The sequence below is a fragment of the Saccostrea cucullata genome, unplaced genomic scaffold (genome assembly GCF_032062105.1).
Source record: "Saccostrea cucullata isolate Sc308-1 unplaced genomic scaffold, CSIRO_AGI_Scuc_v1 ctg4166, whole genome shotgun sequence".
Taxonomy (NCBI): domain Eukaryota; kingdom Metazoa; phylum Mollusca; class Bivalvia; order Ostreida; family Ostreidae; genus Saccostrea; species Saccostrea cuccullata.
Genome location: NW_026931816.1, coordinates 14,156 through 32,366, shown reverse-complemented (window position 1 = coordinate 32,366; position 18,211 = coordinate 14,156). Strand labels below are relative to the sequence as shown.

Below are 18,211 nucleotides of genomic sequence, written 5' to 3'. Positions count from 1 at the left end.
TAACATTACCAGCTAACCGGTCATACAAGTATTCCTACTCACTCAGGTAGAAATAGAAAAGCGTGTTTGAAAAGGAATCGTACGATTCTAATTTTAGATTTATTTCAACCTGTTATAAATATATTTAGATCAAGGTTAGGGTTGACAATGATTAGATAATGCTATATAATGACGGCGCGCGCGTGTTCGTTAGTTCCCTATAGCTATATAAGTTCTAAGCAACCTCAAATTAATTGTAAATTATAATTATGCCAAAAAGCTTATCGAGTTACATTTTCATTATACAGAATAAAGAACATCTACCTTAGATGATAGACTTTTTAAAGACCTTTATGCATTTCATACTTCTATGTAAACCTATCAGTTGAGATGTGAACTGTTGTCTGCACAGGTACTGAATATATCACTAAATTTCCGCGACACCTTATTTTCGCGATATAGTCATGGACTCTTTATTAGCAAAACATAATTTTCACGAATTGCTGTTAAACACCCAATTTTATGTTAACGCCCCCAAAATCTACCTGATTCAAGATCAATAATTTACCGCCTGTCAATCATTAAAAAAACAATAGCTTCTGATTTGATTGACAGGCCAGCTACCCGTGCTACCTGATAGTCTGAGTTTTTGTCTTTTTCATGTTTTAATTATCTACCCTCAATTGTTTTGGGAAAAAAAATTACAAAGATTCTTTTTAACCCCCGTGTATACAAGGCGGCTACATGAAAGTGTTTGACGCGTGACCAGGCAATCGTTTTCAACAGACACAAACTCAGACTATCAGGTAGCACGGGTAGCTGGCCTGTCAATCAAATCAGAAGCTATTGTTTTTTTAATGATTGACAGGCGGTAAATTATTGATCTTGAATCAGGTAGATTTTGGGGGCGTTAACATAAAATTGGGTGTTTCACTCTCTACTATTAAAGGCGAAAATGAAATTTCCGCGAGCTCGCTGTCTTGTGAATAAAACGTGATTTACAATAACTGAGGGGTAATTGTTTGTCTTTAAAGGCAGAGATTTTAAGCACCGCCTTCAACAATACCTGGCATCGGTAGCCCTGTCAATCAATGCATGAAGGTCCATCATTGGATGCTGGAACTTGATTGACATTTACTTACTGGTCCCTGTGTATACCCTGTTCACCTTGATTGGGACTCATGATGACATTCTGATTAACTTTTGATCCTTTGATGTTTACCAAACATGGTATGCAGAAACTGTATCACAATTTTTATATTGATAATATATGAATTAAATATTATACCGTTAGTATTTAAAAGGATTATTATGAAATATGCATTTTTTTGTAAATTAACCTATTGCACACAAATTTTTTTTCAAATGAAATCTCGATATTAATTTTAATATGCTAAATAATCATAATGGTAAACCTAAAGTGGAAATGTTTTTGATAAAGCTGAGAACAGCACTGTTTGAAGTAATTGAATTTAAAAATAATGTTTCCAATCATGGGTCACTTATATTTTCCTTTTTTATTCAGATAAGAATTTACGAGTAATCTTTTTTAGCATGTCTCATGGTGACAAAGTCTTATTAAGGTTAGGATATCATAAACATACAGAGATAATTTTTCATAGTGAAATGTAGTTAACACGACTCTCTTTTTATTTAATTGATAGATGGAGTCCTGGGGATGAATGAATTAAGTCTAATTTAGTTGTTACAGGAGGTTTTTTTAATTATCACATACATTAACATATTAAACAATATTAATTTTGTTTTAACATTTGAATTTATAGTATGGTATCATAATAATTATTTTAAATGGGTAGGGATGTTTTCAAACAGTAAAAATTAAATAAATACATAATGGAAAAAAAACAAACTTTTTACTACCAATTTAAAAATTGTCCCAAAATCCCCGAAACAGGTAAATTTTAACATCTGAGTATTTCACTGTGTATTAAACCACTTCCTGTGTATAGTGATTAGGAGACAGATGGCCACAGGTAGACTACTAGCCCTAAGGCATTCACACCTGTACAAAATAAGCCCCTCCCTCACCTGGAATTTACCACCCGGTAAAAAATCTCTGCCTTTAAGTTCAGGAATCAATGTTTTTTGAATACCTACTTTGGTCCTATATATATCATAGATCAATCAAGGAGTCATGACTTGAATATTTCAAATCTCTAAATCATGAAAGTTCTTTGTGGTTTTGCTTTTCTTGATAAAATTTTATATTTTTTCCCATACCTCCATGGTACCTGATCCCACCTTTATCGAGCTCTGTGTTGACTCTACTCATAATATGTATTGTTTTGGGCTATATCAGTATTTTTTTGTTCATCGGACTTCCGGGCTTGCAGATAGACAAAACTATACAAATCATATTAATTTCAATTTCCCCGCACCATGGAAATTCTATATTATTTTTATGCGCCCGAATTTTTTCGGGGCGCATATTGTTTTTGTCCTGTCTGTTTGTCTGTTTGTCTGTTTATCTGTTTGTCTGTTTGTCTGTTTGTCTGTTGTCAACTTTAACCTTCGCCAAAACTTTTAAACCGTAAGAGATAGAGACATCATATTTGGTATGCATACTCCTCTAATAAAGTCCTTTCAAATGAAATCAAGGTCAATGACCTTGTGACCTTGTCTGTGACCTATATGCTAAAAATAGCTTTTTACACTTTTTGCCATAACTTTTGAACAATAAGAGATAGAGACTTCATATTTAGTATGCATACTCCACTAATAACGTCCTTTCAAATGACACCAAGGTCAATGACCTTGTCTGTGACCTATATGCTAAAAATAGCTTTTTCCACTGTCTGTCATAACTTTTTAACCATAGGAGATAGGGACTTAATATTTGAGATGCATACTCCACTAATAAAGTCCTTTCAAAGGACGACAAGGTCAATGATCTTGTGACCTTGACTGTGACCTATATGCTAAAAATAGCTTTTTACACTTTTTGCCATAACTTTTGAACAATAAGAGATAGAGACTTCATATTTGGTATGCATACTCCACTAATAAAGTCCTTTCAAATGACACCAAGGTCAATGACCTTGTGACCTTGTCTGTGACCTATATGCTAAAAATATCTTTTTCCACTGTCTGTCATAACTTTTTAACCATAGGAGATACGGACTTCATATTTGATATGCATACTCCACTAATAAAGTCCTTTCAAAGGACGACAAGGTCAATGATCTTGTGACCTTGACTGTGACCTATATGCTAAAAATAGCTTTTTACACTTTTTGCCATAACTTTTGAACCATAGGAGACAGGGACTTCATATTTGGGATGCGTACTCCACCGATTAAGTGCTTTCAAATGACACCATGGTCAATGACCTTGTGACCTTGACTGTGACCAATATGCTAAAAATAGATTTTTTGAACTTTGTTGCCGCCGGGCGCATAGTGTTTCACAAACACATCTTGTTTGTTCCTTTTCCACTCTATTTTTTTAGTATTATAAATCTGTGTACGCTGCAAATCAGTAAAAAATTAATTGTCCACTCAAATTTCTTTGCGCTCCACCTGAAATCTTGCCTACAAAAAATATCATTAATTTTTAACCACTTGCCTGCTCGTACTTTTTTTTCATGAACTGTCCATTGAACAAGAAATGAACTGTTATAGAAAGGCTCTGTCTGTTATCTTCACATTTCATCTCGTGTAAACCTGAACCCTCCATGATTTTTTTTATCCCCCTTCCCTAATAAAAGGCGGAAAGGGCTTCATTATTGCAGCTAGTAAGCCTTGTATCTCATACTGTAACTTCACAGAATTAATGAGGACTTTAAGATCTGAATTAATGGCTCAGCACATAGTGTGCAGTTGCACATAGTGCAGCTTCAGTAACATACATGTATAAACTTACATTTTTATGCTAATGATAACGATAATATAAGCACAATCAATTTATTTTCTTCAATAAACCAACATTCAACAATCATGGTAAAAATACAGGTTTTTCCTTAAAATATCTAGAGAGATGGTGTCGCTTGTGATAAGGTTCATAAGGATCGTCCACAAAGTACATTTTTTTCCTCCAGAACGGCGTGACCAGTTGGTCCAATAGTTTATTTTGTTGTTTGTTACAAAACACGTGTTGATCCAGGCGTTTTTTCCGTGCTGAGGATTTTTGGTAGCGTTTCTTTCCCCGGCCGCATCTTGTTCTGATCCAGGCCCCCCAGTCCAGACGGTAAAATCGTCGAATCACAGGACGGACAGTCTTGTCTTTGTTGAGTCGGCTGTAGCGAATCTTTGTTCTGACTGTCGTCTTGAAAGGTGTGCAAACTTCAAGCAGGGATCTGTAATTTAAGTTCAATTACTGTAGATAAGCAAATAATCATGATAGTTTTAATTTCACTATGTGCATGATTTGTAATTTAAATGAAGTTCCTATCAATTATATTACCGAAATTACTGATAATCATAGATAAGGTTAGATACAATCTAATTAAAATTAGACATTCAGAATCCACTATCGCTTGTTTGAGAAGCGATAGTGGATTTGGAACATCTAATATTAATTAGATTGGGTTAGTAAAACAGATTTTACAAAAATTTCTTAAGATTCAAGGGCCATCACTCTGATTGTTTACCAGACATTTAATTTGTTATGACAGAATAACAGATTTTTATGTCTTTGCCCCCTCTACTTTGGACGTTACAAACACACAGGACGAGAGCAGCTGAAAGATAGAAAACCTACTAAGGAGTGAAGGTACACAGTCTTTTATAATATATACAAGGCGATGTAATCATTAATGTTATATCATACATCATAAATGTACAATAATACCAGCATTTTAAGAATCTGCACTTCTGAGATTTCTCCCTTTGCCTACATTATCTCTGTGAAGCCCAATACAATTCCCTACATTACATGAAATAAAGCAATCTCCGAGACTTTTTCTTTCTCTTTGTGTGTGTTTGTGTCTGTTTGTCTGTCTGTCTAGCTGTCTGTCTGTCTGTAGGTGTCTGTCTGTCTGTCTCCCTTATAAATGCTTACCTCTGTGAGTGAGATGCTCTGTACATGCTCCTTTTTGTAGCTGTCTGTCTGTCTCTCTCCCTTATCAATACTTACCTTAGTGAGTGAGATGTTCTGTACATAGCTGTCTATCTGTCCATCTGTCTGTCTGTCTGTCTCTCTCTCTCTTACCTCTGCAATGTCCCATACATGTTCTTCTCTGTATAAGTTAGTGTATGTCTGTCTGCCTGTCTGTCTCTCTCCCTTACCAATGCTTACCTCTGTGAGTGAGACGTTCTGTACATACTCCTCTCTGTGTAGCTGTCTATCTGTGTGTCTGTAGCTATCTGTCTGTCTGTCTCCCTTATCAATGCTTACCTCTGTGAGTGAGGTGTTCTGTACATACTACTCTCTGTCTAGCTGTCTGTCTGTCTCCCTTACCAATGCTTACCTCTGTGAGTGAGACATTCTGTACATGCTCCTCTCTGTGTAGCTGTCTGTCTGTCTGTAGGTGTCTGTCTGTCTGTCTCCCTTACCAATGCTTACCTCTGTGAGTGAGACGTTCTGTACATGCTCCTCTCTGTGTAGGTGTCTGTCTGTCTGTAGGTGTCTGTCTGTCTGTAGGTGTCTGTCTGTCTGTCTCCCTTACCAATGCTTACCTCTGTGAGTGAGGTGTTCTGTACATGCTCCTCTCTGTGTAGGTGTCTGTCTGTCTGTAGGTGTCTGTCTGTCTGTCTGTCTCCCTTACCAATGCTTACCTCTGTGAGTGAGACGTTCTGTACATGCTCCTCTCTGTGTAGGTGTCTGTCTGTCTGTAGGTGTCTGTCTGTCTGTCTCCCTTACCAATGCTTACCTCTGTGAGTGAGACGTTCTGTACATGCTCCTCTCTGTGTAGTTGTCTGTCTGTCTGTAGGTGTCTGTCTGTCTGTAGGTGTCTGTCTGTCTGTCTCCCTTACCAATGCTTACCTCTGTGAGTGAGGTGTTCTGTACATGCTCCTCTCTGTGTAGGTGTCTGTCTGTCTGTAGGTGTCTGTCTGTCTGTCTGTCTCCCTTACCAATGCTTACCTCTGTGAGTGAGACGTTCTGTACATGCTCCTCTCTGTGTAGTTGTCTGTCTGTCTGTAGGTGTCTGTCTGTCTGTAGGTGTCTGTCTGTCTGTCTCCCTTACCAATGCTTACCTCTGTGAGTGAGGTGTTCTGTACATGCTCCTCTCTGTGTAAGTGTCTGTATTTCCCAGACTCAGGGTAGAGAACTGCTGAGTGAGATTTGTACAGTTTGTGTGACTTCCAGATAGAGCCAGGATCTCTGTATTGTAGACACATGTGGGATGTCTGAAAGCATGTCTCGCTATGACTCTGGCCCCTGTCAAAGTAACAAAATATATAAAAGGGATCATCATAATTCTTTCTGACAAAAGGTTAAATGATCTGTCATTGTGTTATAACAGACAGACATTATATTAATATACATGTGTAACAAGAGAGGAGAAACATACAACAGACAAGGATTTGAACCCCATCTTATCCATCACATTTCTCTCTTCTCACATTACATTTGATGTTGTGCCATGCCCTGGTAGAACAGGTGGAAAACCCTCCAGGGAATATTGAGCCTGGATTTGTGTCTTTGAAGTTAAAGACCTTTCAGATCGAGTTTGATCACAGGTATATAGCCAGATAACTCAGTTGGTAGAGCACTTGACTGGAAGATTCAGGGAACCCGGGTTCAAATCCTGGTCTGACCTATCACATTTCTTTCCTTTGTCATTACATGACACATAACCTGGGTGTGTGACTGTGTGTCCATACATGCCAACTTTCCCAATTTAGGCGGGATTCTCCCGATTTTACCCAGCCATCCCGCTATCACGATCGTGAAAGCAAAATTACCCCTAAATCCCGATTTGACCATTTTTCGACCAAAATTTCTGATTTCCGAATTGACCCGAGTTTGAAATCGGGACAATTGTGAAATCTCGTTAACCTCTCGTATTATCAACCAATGAAATTTCCCGAATTCATCACGCTTAGGTCGCGTGTAATTTACATATCGAGGATACCTACCTGTGTGTAGTGTGACGATTACTCAGTCAATTATGAGCATGTATCATGTTTTGATAACAATTAATGCTATTCTGGGGTATGGTGGAGATCAATCGGGAATCTCGCATATCGATTCACCATGGGTGCAACTCCACCACGAAAAAAGAGTAGATCAGCAGCGAAATAGGCCTACCGGGAAAAATGGGAGGCTGACGCAAGATTCACCGGATGGTTGGCGAAGTCAAAACAAGGACAGGCTCATGCATACTGCAGAGTGTGCAACAGAGACTTCAGGGTTGACCATGGTGCACTGAATGACGTGACAAAGCATATGAACACAGCCCTGCACCAAAATACTTTGAAGTCGCAGAATTCGACACCGTCTGCCAGAAACTTCTTCACCAGTTCAAAACTCGACCAAGATGAGGGTAAGTTGACAGATATATTATCTCTGTGATAATGAACAATTTACATGCATTAACTTTGAATTAATTTTATTTTTAAAAAAAAATCTAAATTCTTTGTTCAATGTTGTAGATGTGATACGTGCCGAGGTTTTGTTTGCCAATTTTGTGGCACAGCATAACCTCCCGTTTCTTGTCGCAGACTGCTTTACCAAGCTTTGTAAAACGATGTTCCCTGACAGCAGAATTGCATCCAAATTCTCATGCGGGAGGACGAAATGAGAAATAACATTACCAAGACTCCAAGGTTCCCAGTTATGGGGAAAGTAGTGAAAGCCATGCTTACTGTGCCCAACTCCAATGCTGAATGTGAGAGAGTATTCTCAATGGTAAAGAAAATACAGACAGAGACCCGTGCTAATTTGGATAACAAAACCATCTGTGCTCTGCTTACCACCAAAGTTAACAACATTCAGCATTGTAACCTTGTGAAACCTTCCAAAGAATTGCTCCAGTCAGCAAAAAAGGCCTGCTTGTCTTATAACAAAGACTGTGTTTCTTAGTGGTGATTAATAAGTGTTTTATTGTTTGTATCTTGACTGTGATTGAAACTTCTGTTTTACCTATTCTTACCTGAATTTTAATAGTAATAACTACATGATGTTCTTTTAGTTTGTAACATTTTATTTGCTTGAATTATAATAGTAGCTATTTTAGTAACCAGATTTTAACAATGCAATATTGTTTTCATGTATCATGTGCCACTGTATTTTTCTTAAATTTGTTATTAAATTGTTGAAACTATACATTGTTTTGGTTGCTGAATCAGATTCAGACTTATGTTGGTAGGTGCATTGAATGATATGAAAGAAATCAGAAGAAAAATGTTCAAATGAGGAACATGTATTATGTATAATAAATAATGATATAGATATCAGTGAAAACACAATTAGATTCAGGTTCACGACAAAATGTCGTGAATTTAAAGCTTTGAAAATTGTCGTCACGCGCAAAATCCCCCATGGGAATTTTCAAAAGTTGGCATGTATGTGTGTCTTTGGAGCCAAAGAACTTTACTGTCAAGAGGAAGGAATGTGGTGGTCAGACACGGTATCACATATATAAACATATTGATTTGGGTGGTTCAATTGGGTCATAAAGTTTTTTACAGTATATTTGCATATGCTCTATATTCATCTATATAAACAAGCAATCAGCAGTTGCATTCATTACAATCATTTGGCAATTATTGTAAATAGTGACACTAAAAAAAATCCAGAAAATTAAAACCTGAATTATCTCTATTGCAAGGTGTTCTGTTGTGATCTTACAAAACCAAATAAAATAACATGAATTAAAAAAAATAGATATACGGATTGTGTACAAGTTTTGGGATAAAACTGAACATTTACCCTTGGAAAAATTCCTGATCATGGAGGCAGCCATTTTCTATTTCTTTCAGATCCCGACTCATAAAAACGAAATATATCTGATCAAAAATTACGAAAATAACACTAGAGAGAATTGGACTAAAAGGGGAAAAAAATAAAATTCACTATATAAAAGTAATTAAAATTATGAAAAATGATTTTCCGAAATTATTTCTTATTTTATCGGGATCGACGTTCACAAATTAATTTTGTCCTTGGACGTGAGGAAAGACCGGTGTCGCGCTGTCTGGACAAATAAAAATTTGGTTCTCGGTGTAAGAAGATGTGGCGGGCAGCAGCGAGGGGTGTCACCCCGCGGATCAAGGTATCGTTATCATTTCTTAAAATTGCAAACTCGATGGCGAAATGTTTTACACTTTGATTGGAAACCATGAAATCTTGAAATTGTCATTGGGTATGAACTTTCATTTTGCTCTTGTCAAGAGCAAAATGAAAGTCAAATTATTTATGGCTTTGTACTTTGTATTATTTGCATAAAAACTTATTTGATCCTAAAGTAAGGCTTTGCTTTAGCTGCCTTCTATGAATGGCTAAGACAATATTTGCAACAGTATGCAGGTCCAGTCCAAAGACTATTTCTACCTACGTAGGTATTAATAGCTACCTAGGTATTTAAAGCTACCCAAAGTAGCTATTTTTACCTACTTTCTGCTTTATTTTCATTTTGTGGCCAAATGCAGGAACGGCGCAACATGGTGAGAACACCATTTCTTGATTCAGTCACACTGATGATGAATATGACAAAAATTTAGCCAAAAAATGAAAACTTCGTATATTATCAATTTTGCGTAGAAACTAATGTAAAATTGCCGATTCAGGAAGTAATCATTTTTTGGCCAAAATTTTGTCGTATCCATCATTAGTGTGACCGTATCAAAAAATATGGTATTCACCATGTTGCGACGTTTGGTTTTTTGGTCGCAAAATGCAGAAATTATATAAAGTAGGTAAAAATAGCTACTTTTGGTAGCTTTAAATACCTAGGTAGCTATTAATACCTACGTAGGTAGAAATAGTCTTTGGACTGGACCTGGTATGATGATGACATCACACTGATTCCAGAATATTCATTTTGTCGGCTCGATTGACTTGATAGGTTAGACTTATTTGAGACATATGAATCTCAACCCTTCTGACATTCCCTTCTTCTCAGCCTCCTAGAGGGGTCCCACTCAAAGTGCATCTTCACTAGCCAAGGGTTTCTCTACGAATCGGAAACCCATCATCTTTGCAGCAGGGCTAAGATTGGTGTTGATAACCATGATACAGTTAACCTTGACATTTTCCTTTCAGACCTCCAGCGCAGTGAAGCCAGTACAACAAAGATGTATGGCATCAGGCCCCCCTCCCCAGAAAGGTGGAGTCCTAAAGTAAGTAACTGTACACTGTAGTTAAACACTGTACTCTGTACTTAATGTGGAAACTGTCATCAACATTGAACTCTTTGCTTAAAATGGGAAGAAAATTGCATGCAGAATTAAGATTACATATCTGATTATTTAACATATTTAATTTCAGCTGCAAGAATCATAAATTGCAAATTTATTAAACTTTATCCCACAAATATATTTTTTTATGTTGCTTAGCTGAAGTGAATGAGCATGTGAAAACACTTGATCAACAGTCCTCTTCATTGCTGTCATAGCTGTTTATCTCTAGGTGGATTTTGCAGTATTAAGAATAAAGATATTTTCACCCCTTTTATCATGCTTATACCTGCAAATAATTTTGCACCATTTTGAATTCTCCCCAACACAGATGTATGTTCATGATGTTAGACATAATTTTGTTTCCTTTGAAATGGCCCCATTTAATTAAATTGTGCCTATTTAAATTGCAAATAGGCAAAAAGGGCAAAATTAAAAGGGTGTGAAAATTTCCCTGTAAGAAGTCCTCTTTCTAGATCTGCAGTGAATGATGTAACTGTTGCTTTGTTTGATTACAGGTGGTTTGTCCTGTTGCCTACTGCAGCATTAGGTGGGGCTGCTGCCTATGGTGAGTTTGTGGATCCAGAATTTAAGAAAGTGATGGAGAAAAATGTGTATAGTCCATTCCAAGAATACGTTTATGATCCCATAATGGGCCTCGTGTCTGGCTCAGGAAAAACCACTGAAGAAGAACCAAAACCGCTGACTAAAATCACCCCCACTCCAGTGAGTATAATACAACCCCCCTCCCCCCTACTGAGTAAAAAAATCCCCCCAACCTAGTGAATATAAATTTCCCTAACCCTGTCAGTAAAAGGAACCCCTTATTTCAGTCAATATGAATAACCCCACCCCAGTGAGTAAAAATTACCTCTATCCTAGTGAAAAATAAACAACACCCCATCCTACTGAGTGAAATCCATTGCAATCTCAGTGAGTAGAAAAACAAACCCCAAACCTACGTGTATATAAACTGCTCCTACCACACTTATTAAAAATTGCCCCACCCCAATGGATATAAAGCACCCCACACAGTGATTACATATATGGATTCTGAATTTTAAGTTAAGCAGATTGTCTTGCAACTAAAAAGTTTTTTTTAATTGTTTCTTCTCAATTATGCCCCAGATATCTTTACAATATACCTATTAGAATTTTTGTGCATATATTAAATTCCACGTTTTTCCCCCTGATTAAAAATGATAAAAAAAATTTAATTAAGTTGCCATTTTTTCTTTAACAGCCTCAGGCAGTAGTGAAGAAATCAGAACCAAAGGCAGAACCTGTGAAGAGCACAGTCAAAGGTAGGAAGGGGGTCCTCTAGAGAAAGATGTAACCCTTAACAGTGGGCACCCTCTGTTTGAAAATTTAAAAAAAGGAGAAAAGTTCTTTGATGATCCCAATTTTGACTTAGTATTACATTATGCAAAGAATGTTTAAGGTTGTATTAATACAAGTATTTGTTTTCAGTATGATGTTTAGGTTAAATTTCAGGAAATCTTTCAGAAAAGAGCCAATATTAACCTTAAGATTGAAAGATTTCTGTTATTTTCATTTCTCATTTTTTGCCTGTGGAAGATGTTTTAAAATGAAAAAAAAAATCTTACAGAGACACCAAGTCCTGCCCCAGCTCAACCATCCCTCTCTGCTAAAGAGAGGGAAAAGTTAGACATAGAACGAAAACTACAGCAACAGAGAGAGAAAGAAAAGGCTGAAAACACAGGTAAACAGAGAGAGAGAAAGAGAGAGAGAGGGGTTAGACATAGAGCAAATCTTTGGCAATAAGGAGAGAAAGAGCTGAAGAACTGGTGAGGGGAGAGATAGAGGGAAGAGGTCAGGGGGTTTGATACATAGAGCACACAGAGAGAATGAAAGGGCTGAAGATGCTGATAATGAGAGAGAGAGATGATACTTTAAATATTAAGGGGAGACAAATCAGCAATGATAAAAGTCGGAATTCTACATGTACTGATGATAAGAACATGTAATAATCACTTGTACAATTTTATGGCTCAGATCAAGCCATTTGACAGATAGTCCAATGCTGAGGTTACTTTGTTTTTTTTTTGAATTTTCAGCCCTGGAGTCCAAACTGAAGGATTTGATGGATTCCTGTAAAACTAGGCTCCAGGAGGCCTCAGATCTACAGAAGGATGTTATAGAATCAGTCAAACAACACTCCGAAGCCCTACAAACAGCCATGGACGACAAAACAGATGTAAGAGTTACGGTTCCTGGTTACTGCAAATTTAGTACTATATCTGGCATGTACCTTATTTGGCAGAAATTAATTTTTCAACAAGTTATCATAGGTTTGATTCAGGGCTATCTGAATGTGCTAGATATAAATGCATGATATACAAGACATTTAGCTGACTCTGCTTACCGCCAAAATCGCTAAATAGAATACACCATGAAATGTAATATGTTTTTAGCATGTGTATGCAAAGAGAAGGAAAGGGTGGGGTCACAGTCTGTCAGAGAAAAAGAACAATGAATCATTTTAGCATTTGTAAGTTGCTTGAATTTACAATTATCTTGATGAGACCATTAATATCTATGTCAGATCCTGAACAAGGAGGGGCAGTGGCAGGCCGTGTCTGAGGCTTTCCAGAAAAGAGAGGGGGTCACAGATAACGCCAAAAAAGTCATGGAGTCACTCAGGTGGGAAAAAATTTAGGGCTGGGACGATATATCGAGATATCGATATATCGTGATATATGTGAATATGATACGCATATCGATACAAATGAAGAAATATCGAAATATCGCCCATGAAAATCTGACTTCTATTTTTCTTTGTTTATTTAACATTTGGGGTTTAATATATAAAATAAATAAGTTAAATATAAATATATAGATATGAAATGAATAATAATTAACACCATTTGAGTAAAATATTTTTGTTTTACAACATATAAACAACTATTTTGAATAAATTTTCGTATTTGCAAAGAAATAATTTGTTTATTTCAATGCAAAAAAGATTTTATAAGCAATTTAACATATCATGATACATATCGTATCGTGGCTTAAATATCGTGATACGTATTGATATAGAAAAAGTTGTATCATCCCAGCCCTAAAAAAATTCATTTATATCTATCTAAAGATAATGGTTATGGTACATGTACAGTCAGCAAAGTTTTGTTTGGAAGTCATTAACTACTTACTACTTACTTTTTTTTATCAGACTTGAAGAGGAAAAAGAAAACCAATGTGTATACTAGTAATATTAAAGTCAGATGCCTAGAATTATTAAATAATTAATTTCAAATAGGTTTAATTGACTCCATGGTTTATATGACATTGGAGTTAGATGTGACATGCAAGCACACATAGATTAATTCAGTAATATATAAGACAAAGAACCATAACTCTGTGTTTCATTTGTAGATCAGAAATGGACAAACTGAAGGCGATAGTAGATGATGCGAGAAACAGCAAATCAACAAAAAGTAACAAAGTCCTGAATGCAGCACAAGAGGCCTATAATACAGCCAGCAGTAAACTAAACGCCATACAGTCAGCTGTAAGTTATAACTCAGTTAATAAGTCATAACATGTAATAATACAGCCAGCAGTAAACTAAACGCCATACAGTCAGCTGTAAGTCATAATTCAGTTAATAAGTCATAACATGTAATAATACAGCCAGCAGTAAACTGAACGCCATACAGTCAGCTGTAAGTCATAATTCAGTTAATAAGTCATAACATGTAATAATACAGCCAGCAGTAAACTAAACGCCATACAGTCAGCTGTAAGTCATAATTCAGTTAATAAATCATAACATGTATTATTATGCTTCCTGTCAGTGTGTCTCTATGTAACCCATACCCTATTTTTCTCGCATAGTGGTCTAAGGATTTATATAGCGTAAACATACTATGCCGAAATAGTGCACGGCTTTATTTACTGAATAAAATTCTACAGTGCACACGCCGGGGATCGAACTCACGACCATGAGATTGTCAGTCCGATGCCTTATTGATTACGCCACAGTGACGATTAATGATTGAGAGAATTTTATAAAATATATAAACTTAATTTATACAATTGACACAAGGAGAAAATAGACAAATTTTATTTGAAAACAGTTATATTATTCTAAGGAACCTTAGATTAATATGTACAACAAAGTTTCAAACTAATTACATACAGATCGTTAGATGAACTGATTTCGTAGGGTCATTAAAACGCTTTTTTATATGACGCTTGATTGAAGGATGTTAAAGACAATTATCAACTAGTGCTAATTGTAACGGGAACCGTTACAGATGTTCCCCAAACGCTCCCCAACTCCCTTTTCGTGCCATATTCCCTGTAAGTTTCATTAAAGAAGGCAAAATCTATGCATTTAAGACGTAAACAACGTTTTCCCAAAAGTATTCCAAGTATTTCAAATTTAAGCAATGCAGGCTTGCGCATGTGATTGCATGAGAGTAATGACGATATCATCTTGTCTACACTATTTTACTCATTGCACGTGCACACACGTGCATGATGACCATACCTTCTTGCAGGAGTCAATTATGTCTGTCTATGTTCTTAATTCCATCCTGTTTGGTTGAAAAACAAGGGAGTTATAGCCATTTAAAGTTTAAGCCAATCAGATTGCAGCGCACGTGCATGCGCGTGTTTTCATGACAATTATTATAAATCAAATTGTAGGACATCTTAAAGTATGCCTATGTTTTAAATTTCAAAGCATTTTGTAAAAATACAGAAAAGATATTGAGATTTTTGTTTCAGCCAATCAGAGCAAAGCGCACATGCACGCACGTGCATGCATGTGAATGTTGACCATACCATCTTGTAGGAGTCCTTTATGTCTATCTATGTTCTAAATCCCATGCTGTTTGGTTGAAAACCAAGGGAGTTATGGTCATTTCAAGTTTCAGCCAATCAGATTGCAGCGCACGTGCATGCGCGTGATTTCATGAAAAATTTTATATATCATATTGTAGTACATCCTGATGCATGTCTATGTTATAAATTTCAAAGCATTTCATCATAAAACAAAAAAGATATTAAGATTTCTGTTTCAGCCAATCAGAGCAAAGCGCACGTGCATGCACGTGAGTTCATGCAAATTTGACCATGTCATCTTATCTACACTACTTATATATCTTTATATAATGAGTTTCAAAACATTTCATCAAAAATTATAAAAGTTACAACCATATTAAATATATCAGTCATTTTACTCATTGCATGCGCCCGCACGTGCATGCGTATGCGTGCAAAATGACCTTCGTTCCGCACATCTACACAACATACCTATTAACCCTAAAAAGGTTTTAACTTAGTTTGGTGAACAGTTTCTGAAAACACTTCCGGACAAAAAAGTACCGGAGAAGAAATAAGAAGAAAAAAGAATAATAATAATAACTAGAGCCGAGCTCGTTGCAAAGCAACGAATAGGTCTTCCGTTGGAGCTACGGACTAGAAGACGTAACCTTGAGTCGAGGTCAAAAGCCACATACTAAAGATATACAAGTAAAAAACCTTGTAAGAGAAGCAACTTACAATGTTTCGCTAGGAAAAAGACTGTAAAGGAATACTAGTACGTGTGACCTTGATCTTTCCAAATGACCTTGTGCTAAGCAATAACTAACTCTCGTTAGAGCTAAAATTGAGATAAATAGAGTTAGGTCAAGGTCAAAAGAAAGGCCAAGTTCAAAAATGGTGATGCATTAAATAGCTCTCATCAGTATGCATCAACATGTGAAGTTTGATAACACCATTTTGAATGGTATGTTTAAAACTGAGCTAAACACTAATTTAAGAAAAGTGAGGTATATACAGCTCAACAAACTTTTTAAGCTCACATGGTTTTTCGCACAAATTAAGGACACATTATTGTAATAAACATTACTATTTTCGAACTGCAGTACAATGGCATAACCCTTCTTTATATCACATATATAATGTCTAGGGTAAATGTCTTTTAAAATTATAATCTTAAGTTTCAAAAGTGGATGTTTTAAAGGAAAATTTATAAATAAATGGTAGGATGTTTCGACTATACGATTCTACAATGGGTTTTTACAAATTGTATAAACGAACTTTCCTTGATTCCATGTCGTTGAAATTTTCAAATTTTCTTCCTAAAGGTGAGTATTTTTTAAAACGCTTTGCTCATTTACCATACTCCTCTTGGTTTCGTCGAAATACAGCGCCGAAAATGGATAATATTGCAAAAGGAAACCACACTAAAGGGTAGGATAATGAAGTATTGTTTAATTTTTTAAATAGTAAAATCCTTCTATGAAAAGGAAAATTCTTAACATTTACGGTTTGAAACGTTAAAATTTTGCAGTGGGATTAATCTTTCATGATTCTAGATTTTAGAAGTTGGCGCTTAAAAATCCCACCTGATTAACATAGAAAGCAGTCAAACAGATGAAAAATACTATTACCACCCCGAGTTAAAGAGTCAAAATGTACAGAAAATACAAGTTACAGTAGCTGTACTGTACCCATGTCTACGTTTCTGCGAAGAGCTATTGCTTTCAAAAGAACGGATAAAAAGACAGTTACAATTGGCAAGAAGATACAAAAATTCAAATGAGAATAGTTGTTTTTTTTTCAGCCATGAATATATCAAAGTTCTACAAATTGATTTGTGTGAATTATGTTGCAGTTAATGAAATAAATCTCAAATTAGGTTAACACTACTTTTAAAATGTATTTTGTTGTCCCTATACAGAATTTTATATTACAACAATGTGACCTTAATTTGTGCGAAAAACCATGTGAGCTTAAAAAGTTTGTTGAGCTGTACATGTATATAAAGTCAAGTTTAAAAAAATGTTAATACAATTGCATAACTCTAATTAATTACTATCAGTATATAAAGATTGATAAAAATATCGTGGATAGTTGTTTGAAACTGAGCTTTAAACTGAGCTAAAGGCAAAGTGTGACAGAAGGAGAGAAGGAAGGACAGAAAGTAGGAAGGATGGAAGACGTCCGACAAACACCAAATGCCTTGGCCATATTCATGGCAGGGATTTACATGTCATGTATGATTATTGGTTTACATAAAAATAGGTCGTAACTTTCAGTCTCGGAATTCAAGCCCTAAACTACATGTATATATGCATGTACAAAAACAAATCAACCGACTGACATTCTCTGCTTAGAAGAAAGACATTGTTTTCATTTTAAGGGATGGGGTACTTATAGTGATGAGAGGAATTTAACAACCTGTCGGTCCATGAAACATTATTTTGGAATGTCTGTATACAGCTGCGTGGCTTTTCTTAGAATGAAATTAGTATTTTTTGAAATATCTAAATAATTCTTTTATTGATGCCGTGATGTATTTGATAGGCTGTATAATAGCTGTTCGGATATAGTGCCGTTTGAAGGTCCAACACCTTTCTTTTAATATAACCAAAGGTTCTAGTGATCTTTTTCCGTATAGTTGAAATGCATGGGAGAAAGAAAAAAACGTATGGGGTCGTTCAAAAACAAATTAATGAGTTGTGTTTTTCACCTACACAGACATTTTTTTTCTGGTTTTCCTTTTTTGTGAATTGCCGTTTATTTTGTTTACAAGCTTGTGTTCATACTGCTGTTCATACCCGCTACCAATGTGAGAGGAGAAAACAAGACGTCGTCAAGCAACAATGACTGACCAGATGGACGTTTATATACATTGTAATCATTATACAACCAAATATCAGAGCGAATCGATAATTTAAGTACCTAGTTAAATACATAGGAATTCAATAATTAAGGAAAGAATTTAATTTATATTTTATGATAAATAGGCAATAACGAATTTTCTAATTTTGTAAAATCGTATTCTGAAAGCTCTGGATGTATATATTTAGCCGCTCTTCTATGTAAAAGTTCATACATATGAAACATGTAATTGTTATCGGCTGCGGTAGCGGCCAATCTTTATGTGATTGTGT

The 18,211-nt window shown here is 35.8% G+C and overlaps 2 protein-coding genes across 2 annotated transcripts; one reads left to right on the top strand and one right to left on the bottom strand.

Moving 5' to 3' along the window:
* Positions 1-3,886: 3,886 nt before the first annotated feature.
* LOC134233605 (large ribosomal subunit protein bL35m-like) lies at positions 3,887-8,881 on the bottom strand. The gene is made up of 3 exons (XM_062715587.1): positions 8,815-8,881; positions 6,135-6,318; positions 3,887-4,294 (listed from the first exon to the last, which is right to left on the bottom strand). Exons 1-3 carry the CDS (start codon positions 8,846-8,848, stop codon positions 3,934-3,936), a joined length of 579 nt encoding a protein of 192 aa, XP_062571571.1. The 5' UTR covers positions 8,849-8,881; the 3' UTR covers positions 3,887-3,933.
* A 120-nt stretch (positions 8,882-9,001) lies between these two features.
* LOC134233604 (MICOS complex subunit Mic60-like) lies at positions 9,002-13,857 on the top strand. The gene is made up of 8 exons (XM_062715586.1): positions 9,002-9,157; positions 10,147-10,223; positions 10,799-11,006; positions 11,524-11,584; positions 11,890-12,003; positions 12,359-12,498; positions 12,847-12,944; positions 13,677-13,857. Exons 1-8 carry the CDS (start codon positions 9,116-9,118, stop codon positions 13,840-13,842), a joined length of 906 nt encoding a protein of 301 aa, XP_062571570.1. The 5' UTR covers positions 9,002-9,115; the 3' UTR covers positions 13,843-13,857.
* Positions 13,858-18,211: the final 4,354 nt, after the last annotated feature.